Source organism: Copadichromis virginalis, linkage group LG3 (assembly GCF_057382275.1).
Source record: "Copadichromis virginalis isolate Kocher_CV1m ecotype Utaka linkage group LG3, C_Virginalis_male_GT1.1, whole genome shotgun sequence".
In the NCBI taxonomy this organism is placed as follows: domain Eukaryota; kingdom Metazoa; phylum Chordata; class Actinopteri; order Cichliformes; family Cichlidae; genus Copadichromis; species Copadichromis virginalis.
Genome location: NC_140620.1, coordinates 647,739 through 657,600, shown reverse-complemented (window position 1 = coordinate 657,600; position 9,862 = coordinate 647,739). Strand labels below are relative to the sequence as shown.

Below are 9,862 nucleotides of genomic sequence, written 5' to 3'. Positions count from 1 at the left end.
TGGGTCTATACAGTTCTGTGTTGACTACTGTGAGGTAAATGAGCTTCTAGCTTTCCTTGACAATGTGTAGAACAAACCTAATCATATGAACCCCTAGAAACCCCTTTATTGGTGAGCCTGATTTTAAAAACTTTGATTTTCAGTCAGCAGTCTGATTCTGTCACTGAACAAAGAGTGACTGAACCATCCCAGACTGTAAACCCAGGATAGAGAAGTTGGGCAAATTTGATGGAGAAGGTGTGGAGGTGGATCAGAGTGTCGGAAGAGACTCTGTAGAAGGACAGAGTCCCAGCAGGACAGTCCACATACACAGCTACTCTGTTAGAGATAGAGGAGGAGGAGATGGATGTTTCTTTATCATTGTGCCAGACAGAGTAACCGTCATCAGAGCAAGTCAAACTCCAGGACTGATCATTCCCTCCAAACCTGGAAGCCCTGCCTTTCCTTGGGATCCCTCTGTGAGTCACTGCTATGTTAACATTTCCTTCCCACTCAACTTCCCAGTAACAACGACCAGCCAGGCCATTTTTACACAGCACTTGGCAAAACATATCAAATCTCTCTGGGTGATCAGGATAAGGCTGCTGCTGCTTCAGTACTTCCATCCTCCTGTTGTTGTTAAACAGTTTCAGGTTTTTGTGTGTGGTGTTCAGGTCCAATGTTAGCTCACAAGCAACTGGTGGAGGAAAGAGAAGAAAATGAAGAAACTGTTTATTGTTTTGTGTAACTGATGACTTTAGCATACATAAATCTATGAGCAGAGTAGCTAATTAAAGGTTTACAGAAAACATTTGAAGATGTTAATTGATACCTTAGTTATAGATCAGATCCACTGTCAAACCTATTAATTAAACCTTAATCTATTAAACTTCTGTTTTCTTGACAGCAAATAAAATCAGTTGCACAAGTCAAATATTCTGACTACCATTTATTTTCCAGAACACCCAGAAGATCTAATCCAAAAACTTTGAGAAAATACTGGAGATATAGCATGTGCCACTTACATTTCCTTAGACCAAGAGTTACCTTCCACTCTCCACCACTGTCCACTCTACAGTATGAAACACAAATGTTTATTTATCATGAATGAAACAGACTTATCTGGCCTTGTTGTTTTTATGCACTTGAAATTTTATGTCCATGATTATAATTTGAAGGGATTTTCTGGTTAAAGGTAAAATAGAAGGGGGTACCTGAGAATATCAAGCCTCCAATATGGATCCTCCAATCCTGCAAGCAGCAAATTCACTCCTGAGTCCTGCAGGCTATTATTACGCAGATCCAGCTCTCTCAAATAGGAGGGGTTTGAGCTCAGTGCTGAAGCTAGAGAAGCACAACCTTCCTCTGTGATTAGACAACCTGATAGCCTGTGCACACACACACACACACACACGCAGTTGTTCGATATAGTAAAGGGTTTTAGCTGTTGTTCAGACAAACATAGTTTAACAGACAACTGAGCACAGAGAGGTCACAACAGGCTGGCTAGTAACCAGTCATTTAAGCTGGTAACAACAACAGACATTCAAATAACCATTAATTACAACATGAAAAGACAGAAATTTTTAATACAGGCCTTTAAATAGGCCATGATTTCAGAAACTATTCCACCACTTTTGCTGATACAAAAAAAAGTATCAGCAAAAAGAGACTTCAAACTGAGGCTACAACGGGCATGCAATTGGCCTTCTATAGCAATTTATGGCTACTGTCCATCTTCTAACTGGTATTTATAAATGGTAAATGGCCTGTATTTATATAGCGCTTTTCTAGTCCCTAATGACCCCAAAGCTCTTTACACATCCAGTCATCCACCCATTCACACACACATTCACACACTGGTGATGGCAGCTACATTGTAGCCACAGCCACCCTGGGGCGCACTGACAAAGGCGAGTATAGTAGAATAACAAAGCACACCATCTAATCTTATTTTGCAATAACAATGAAAAATGACTTCAGTGGGCTCCAGTCAGAAGACTCCAGTCGAGAGTAGAAAACCTTTGAAATTCATACAGCATTAATATGTAAACTACAAATATGCAGCAAACATAATGCAGCATCTTGGTGAAGAAAAGACTGTCATGTCAAACTTGCGCTAGTGACCTCAAAAGAGGCTCTGGTGTAAAAAAACTCAAAGTTAAGCTGAATTAATAGTTGCTTTTCTTTTTTGTTGAAACGATAGCTGTACCCTGACCTGAGAGATTCCACCCTGCAGTGTGGACTCTTTACTCCAGCAGCCAACAGCTTCACCCCAGAATCCTTTAGGTTGTTGTTACTCAGGTCCAGTTCTCTCAGTCTAGATGACTGAGAGCTGAGAACTGAGGACAGAGCTTCACAACTGTTCTCTGTCAAATTACAGTCACACAGCCTGCAAGACAATCCATTAGTTTCAATATCCATTTACTAGTAAATTAAGGATTTTTTTTCCTAAAAAATAACATTATTAATTGACTCACAGAGCTTTGTTTGTGGCTTTGACCACTGGCAGCAGCCTCAGAAGAGCCTCCTCTGATGCAGAGTATTTCTTCAGGTCAAACACATCCAGATCTTCTTCTGATGACAGTAAGATGAAGACCAGAGCTGACCACTGAGCAGGAGACAGTTTATCTGTGGACAGACGTCCTAAAACCAGAGAGTTTTGGATGTCCTTCATTAAAGAATGATCATTCAGTTCAATCAGACAGTGGAACAGATTGATGCTTTTCTCTGCAGACAGATTTCCTCCGATCTTCTTGGTGATAAATTCAACAGTTTTATGTCTGGTTGATGGGTTACTTCCTGTCTGTGTCAGAAGGCCTTGTAGGAGAGTCTGATTGGTCTCCACTGAAAAACCCAGGAGGAAGCGGAGAAACAAGTCCAGGTGTCCATTTGGACTCTCTAAGGCCTTATCCACAGCACTCTGGTAAAGATGTTTCAGCTTAGGTATGTCTTTAAATACAGCGATATTGTTGAAATTTGCTTGTTGATCTTCCAGCAGATTGAGTCCAGAGTTGATGAAGGTCAGATGGACATGAACAGCAGCCAGAAACTCCTGAACACTCAGATGGATGAAGCAGAACACCTTGTCCTGGTACAGTCCTCTCTCCTCTTTAAAGATCTGTGTGAACACTCCTGAGTACACTGAGGCCGCTCTGATATCGATGCCACACTCTGTCAGGTCTGATTCATAGAAGATCAGGTTTCCTTTCTGCAGCTGATCAAAAGCCAGTTTTCCCAGAGACTCCATCATCTTCCTGCTCTTCTTAATCCAGATTGGATGTGTTTCACGTTTTCCATCATATTTGACAATTGCCGTTTTTGTTTGAACCACCAGGAAGTGGGTGTACATCTCAGTCAGGGTCTTGGGCATCCGTCGTCCCTCTCTGGTTTTCAGCACATCCTCCAGAACTGTAGCAGTGATCCAGCAGAAGACTGGGATGTGGCACATGATGTGGAGGGTTCGTGATGTCTTGATGTGGGAGATGATCCTGCTGGCCTGTTTCTTATCTGTGAATCTCTTCCTGAAGTACTCCTCCTTCTGTGGGTCAGTGAACCCTCTGACCTCTGTCACCATGTGAACACAGTCAGGAGGGATCTGATTGGCTGCTGCAGGTCGTGTGGTTATCCAGAGGCGAGCAGAGGGAAGCAGTTTCCCCCTGATGAGGTTTATCAGCAGCACATCCACTGAGGTGGACTTTCTAGGGTCAGTTAGGATTGTAGTTTTGTGGAAGTCCAGAGGAAGTCGACACTCATCCAGACCATCAAAGATGAACACAACCTGGAAGTCTTCAAAGCTGCAGATTCCTGCTTCTTTGGTTTCAGTAAAGAAGCGATGAACAAGTCCCACCAAGCTGAACTTTTCCTCTTTCAGCACATTCAGCTCTCTGAAAGTGAATGGAAATATGAACTGGATGTCCTGGTTGGCTTTGTCTTCAGCCCAGTCCAGGGTGTATTTCTGTGTTAGGACTGTTTTCCCAATGCCAGCCACTCCCTTTGTCAGCACTGTTCTGATTGGTTCATCTCTTCCAGGTGAGGCTTTAAAGATGTCTTCTTGTCTGATTGTTGTTTCGGGTCTGTGTGGTTTCCTATTTGCTGTTTCAATCTGTCTGACCTCATGTTCATCATTGACCTCTGCAGTCCCTCCCTCTGTGTAGATCTGATTCAGAAGGGTCGGGTTTCCTGCTTTAGCGATGCCCTCAAACACACACTGGAACTTCTTTTTCAACTTGGATTTTAGTTTACGTTTGCCAACTTCAGCATGAGTTCCTGCATGAAGAGCAATGATGTATGCATATATTTATATGTGTATATTTACAATGTAAATGTTTAATTTAATAAACCAAAACAGACATAGCTGTTTGAGATACACCTGTCTGCTTCATTCCCACGTGATAGCAATCTTGATATCCAAATATTTGTGAGTGAAAGAATTTGAGGGTTTTTTTTCTTTCATTTATAAAATCCTATTGTAAATATAGACTTTAAGGATACAAAATAAAACAAAAAGTCTTACTGCTTTGAAGACGGTGAGCCAGCTCCTCCTCATTCATTCTCCCCAGAAAGTGAAGTGTGATCTTCAGAAATGCTTCCCTGCTGCTTCTCTTCTCTTTATCCTCATACATCACTGTCTCATCATCATCCAGGCTCTGACTCAGAAATCTCCTGAACTCCTTTAGCTCATTTTTCATAAATGTGACAATTTTTTTCTCAAGGAGCTGGAATAGAGAGATATAAACTTTATGTTGAACATGAACTACCACTACCACTGAACTATGAATCTACCACTGTGCCACACTTTTAGTGCTATGCCTGTTTACTATATGATTCTTGATTTAGTGTAGCAGTTGTGTGTTTCTTTTTACACACCATAAACACGGAGTCCAGGTGATTTTTGTGCTCAGATTGATCTGATGTGTCCTGGTTAATTCTGCAAATGAAAGATGTGCAGAGAAGTAATTCTGTTGTCATGAATTCTCGTAAAGATCATTTCTTTATAAATCATTAGTTCAATAGTAAGTTTTTTTATTAGTTTTTTAAAACTATTTTTAAACATTTAAAGAAATAGATATTTCAACAAAAAACAAAACTCAGTGAGGCATTAAAAAAATCATCAATCGTCCAGTTTAGTAAATCCCAAAAGGTTGATTCTGTTCATCTGGACGTAGCGTTTTCAGTGGGAGAAACATTTTGCCACTCATCCAGGTGACTTCTTCAGTCTCAGCTGCAGTTTCAGTATAGTGAGCTCTACGAAAGCCAGATTGGAATTTATCTTGAACAGCTTAAGCTGCTTAGCCACAACCTTTTCTAAAATCTTAGCATTGAATGGTAATTTTGAGAGAAGAGGAATTTAAGAGCTGACACAAAGATATAGACAAACAGGCACACACACAGACGCAAACATGTACATTTCTATGTGTTTCCATGTTCGGTGATGCATGATTATTCGAATATGTGTGCATGAGGGTGGGAGTACACATGCTCACACTCCCCAATGAACTCTATACTCCCGGTGTTCTGGGAATCCATCCTACCTCAAAAAAGACCAGCACCCTTGAAGGGGCAATCTGCCCCCAGACCCAGGAGATGGTTCACTTTACTCTTGGGTGGAGATGAGCAGACTGCCCCCAGACAGTCCCAGATGGCCACCTCCTCCTCCCAGCCCCCGCCCCAGATGGTGAACAGAGAACATGGTTGTGAAGACCCCAAACCTTACTCCACCCACTGATATGTGGTGTTGATGCATGCTGTTTAAGGTGCATTTAAAACAGGGGAGGGGCATGGTGCCAACAACCCTCTGCCAGGGTTAGTTGGCAACATGATATTGTTTACGTGATCAATCAATTTATCAATCCAGGTCCAAAGTTGCTCTACTTTTTTAAATAGCTTGCCGTTATCGTTAGCCAAGTCGGAGATACGACTTTCAGCCTCTGTCAGACTCGTTTGGATTGCAGCTTCAGAGTTCTGGAGTTCTGTTGTGTTGGATTTGACATCAGCTGCAACACCGTACAGTGTCACCCTGATCTTCGCAATCTCAGCAAACAGGCCATTGTTTTATCTATTTTCTGACCTTCTTGGCTATCAAGACTAGCGGGCTTAGCTTCTCCGATAGCAACAGTTGACAGGAGCAACTGCACACTTCGTTCTTTTTGACTGGGTGCCATTTTTCTTCCCAGATTTATTTTAAATCTTTCCAGTTTGGTTAGAATCCTCACCAGGGTTGAGTGGTATAGTAGTAGGAGTTGTTTCAAAGTTTAATTGTCATTATATTATCGACGAGGGTTCAGAGCCATTTCCGGCATCTTGCCATATGACTTCTCAATAGTACAATATTATAACCCCTTTTAAATGTTTACCTGTGATAAGCTGGGTCGTGTCCACAATAAGTGGGTTGATGCACAGAGTGGTCACTCTTCAAAGGTGTAAAGCTGGCTTCGGGAGAGTTCTCTGCCTGTTGATAAATCCTTGTAGAAATAAAAGAGTGTTTCATTTGAAACTTATCTCCCTAACATTTTCTATGACAAGATAAAACCAAAATTATGAGTTAAACAAAGCTCAAAATCTTAGTAGAATTTTACTTTCCAGTATTAAAATGATTCATTTTGATGTAGCCAAACTTTGATATTAGGATTTTAGACCAAAGAGTAGATACAAAAAAAAAAGGTGCTACAGTCTGCCTTAGCAAAATGGTCTGATGTAAATAAGTGAGAATAATTAGCAGACCTAGAAGAAAACAGCACCATTGGACTCACAATATTCATTCTCTTGAAGTTACACTTTAAATTAAAAACATGAAGCTGTAATCCTAGGGATTGTTGTGAGGTGTATTGTCAGTGAGACTGTTGTAATGCAATTGTACAGTAACAGTAAGTGTATTCATTTGGTAAATGAATGCATTTGCCTGAGTCTTATAATCTTACCAATCTGCTTTTAAATGGTGTCCAGCGTAAGTAGGTTCATACATTGACTCATAACTCTCCATGGGAACAGAGCTCAGTTCAGCAGAGTCTGGTCCCTGCTGCTGGATCCTAACAGCATGGAACATGATCATTGCTAACAGCATCATTTCACCTCATTTAAACTCAACTTTGCTTGTTTTATTAGGTTTTAGTAAGGGTAACATCCATATGCACAACAGTGCCATTTTTAAGAAATGGATTTCATTGAGTACTTTTATCTTACCTTTGATCTGCCTTTAAGTGTTCAACATTAAAGTAAATGGGCTCATTTATGGATCGGTCACTCTTGATGGAAAAACTGTTTGTGTCAGACGATCCTGGTTTCTGATGATTCCTGATAGAACTGCCCAAGAATTTAATAATTAACACTGTTGAATTCAAGGTTTTTAACATATGAAAAGGACAAAAACCATATAGTGAGACTTCTTTAGGATATTTTAGTATAATCAATGGATACTCTCTACAAGACTAAACTAAATAGAGTCATAATAAAAAGTTCAGGGTCAAAACTATTTCTAATATAAATGTTGGAAGGCAAAAAATAACTTTCTGAGCTTTATTTTGTTTTATCAAAAATCTTTTCTTTTATATTGAAATAAATATTTTGCTTATGTCATGAATCTGTCCGTCTGTTGGTTAGAATTTCAAATTCTTGTTTATTTTTTTAGTCGTCATTTTTGCTTTTTGTTGGGTAATTAAATTATTCACTTCAATGTAATAATTAAAATGTTCTTAATGTTAATAAAAACGACAGACATACCTACTATATTGACACTGAGGTTAGTGAACCTCAAGAATGTTTATCCCAGCGTTGTGTTCACTAAATAAAGTCATAATGACACTAAAGCTGTAACTATCTGAAAACCTTACCTCTTCACAGACTTTGACTGATCTGCATACTTTTGTTCAAACTTCATTAGGAGCTGCTTAACGGACAGAGAGCTGTTAAAATAATAAAGAAAATAACATTAAAATAACAGACATTCTTTTAGTCTAAGAAGCTTGGAAAGAAAAGCGTCTGGACTTCTTTAAGTTGCTTGAAGACGTCTCACCTCTCATCCGAGAAGCTTCTTCAGTTCTAAGGTCAAATGGTGGAGAGTCCCAGATTTAAGCCCTTAAAAAAGTCCGGACACTTTTTGCTTTCCAAGCTACTTAGCCTACGATTACCTGGATGACTGAAAGCCTTCAAAGAGACATTTTTTTTTATATTTGGAAATGCTGCATTATTGTTTTTGTTTTATTTTGTGTGACACAGTAGCTTACTAATATGGAACTGTCAGCTGGCCTGCAATTCCCCTCTCCCCTTCAAAACAAGAAATATAGGCCTTTGAAGTGTTTAATATGAAGATTACCAAAGATGTCACCATAACAACTTGAACTGTTAAATAGTGAAGGAAGAAGCCAGAGCCTGCTTTCTTTTCTATGTGTTTAATAGTCTCAAGTTGCTCTCTGCAGGATTTGGGGCTTGTTGTTGGACTCATTATATGTTATTTACATACAGCATTTGGGAACAGATAAGAAGCTGATTGTTAGTTTTCTGAAGAATTCGTGTCCGTATATAGAAAATGGAAAGATCGGAAGTCTGTGTGCGAAATATAATTTGGTAGTATTGCTGCTGAATCACAACAGAACTAAAGCATAACCTTTGCAGCCAATGTGAATTAAGATTATAAAAGTTATCAGAAACACAACATCAGTCAAAAGACACTCCACAAAAAAGAAGGAAAGCGAGCAAAATATTTCTGCAACATTTTATTTTTAATCTGGCCTGAAGTTAACATGGCATTCCACTGTACAGGCCACCTGTGGTGCTGCTGTAATTTGGCTGCTTAGTGTGAGTGCTGAGCTGTGACATGGAGAAGAGTCATGGACAGTTAGAGATGGTCGTCTCACCTCTGAGCTTTGGTCTGGCTCTCATGTTCCCCACACAGAGTGCTTTTAGAGGGAGGGGCTCCCTCCTCTCTGTCCTCACACTGATCCATAGCAGAGCCCACACCTTCACACAGACACAGCAACACACTCAGTCAGCACAACACTTATGGACAGGTTATTTTAAACTCCAAGAGTGTTACTAATGCTTTATTATTAATCTTTATTAGAATAGATAAAGAAAATTCTCTTTGTACGAGAAAGACAATTTTAATCTCATTGCACCCTGAATGGTTTTTTGCAATTCCCTCAATAAACGAATGTTTTCTTGAATCTCATCAAATGAAATAACACCAAATATGTTTTTAACAGTTTAGAGACTGATGAAGAGAAATGACTCACCAGGTGAATTCAGCACGTTCAGTCACACCGTCGTTTTACCTTCACCTGTACGATATGCTGCTCATTCCCCTTCTGAGGAATCTTCACAGTGAAACATGAGAAACAAAGTTGAACTACCCCACCCACAGGACACAAACATAGCTGGACTGGCCATCGGGCATACTGGGCACTTGCCCGGTGGGCCGCTGGCGATTTTTTGTTTTTATGGGCCGATGGATTTTTTTTTTTTTTTTTTAGGAAGGGTATAAAAGGTATGAAAGGTGTTGGATCGGCCAATTGGTCATGATCGACTCTGGGCTGGACCAATTACAGCCGAGGAGGCCGGATGCACCCTCCCCCTTGTTTAGCAATCACGTGATTTTCGCGCATTGCATGCTGGGAACTCGTGGCAAAACAATCCAAGTACCGCATCAAATGCAAGCATTCCAATACCTTCTTGTTTTTTCTTTGGCGCACAAAAAAGGAATGTACAAAACGAAGGAGAACAATGCCGGTCCGTACAAAGACAGACATGATGAAAAGACAAAGAAAAGATACAAGGAAAAAATCAAAGGAGTGAAAGGGTCAGACCCTTACGAGCACACAGAGGGACAAAAGACGTCAGCGTGCTGCCCAACTTTCACCACGCTCATATTTATAATTATACGGTTCTT

At 40.1% G+C, this 9,862-nt stretch overlaps 1 protein-coding gene across 1 annotated transcript; it reads right to left on the bottom strand.

Moving 5' to 3' along the window:
• Positions 1 to 143: 143 nt before the first annotated feature.
• LOC146712173 (protein NLRC3-like) lies at positions 144 to 8,950 on the bottom strand. Its single transcript, XM_085452836.1, has 8 exons — positions 8,837 to 8,950; positions 4,849 to 4,899; positions 4,496 to 4,697; positions 2,460 to 4,248; positions 2,198 to 2,371; positions 1,194 to 1,367; positions 1,005 to 1,051; positions 144 to 676 (listed from the first exon to the last, which is right to left on the bottom strand). Exons 1-8 carry the CDS (start codon positions 8,918 to 8,920, stop codon positions 144 to 146), a joined length of 3,054 nt encoding a protein of 1,017 aa, XP_085308962.1. The 5' UTR covers positions 8,921 to 8,950.
• Positions 8,951 to 9,862: the final 912 nt, after the last annotated feature.

Excerpts from the sequence above, each read along its gene's own strand:
- LOC146712173 (XM_085452836.1), bottom strand. The coding sequence starts at position 8,920 with ATGGATCAGTGTGAGGACAGAGAGGAGGGAGCCCCTCCCTCTAAAAGC. Across the intron at positions 1,052-1,193 it reads TGGAGGCTTGATATTCTCAG|AGTGGACAGTGGTGGAGAGT; the intron begins GTACCCCCTTCT and ends TTCATACTGTAG. Across the intron at positions 677-1,004 it reads AACTCTTGGTCTAAGGAAAT|TTGCTTGTGAGCTAACATTG; the intron begins GTAAGTGGCACA and ends TTCCTCCACCAG.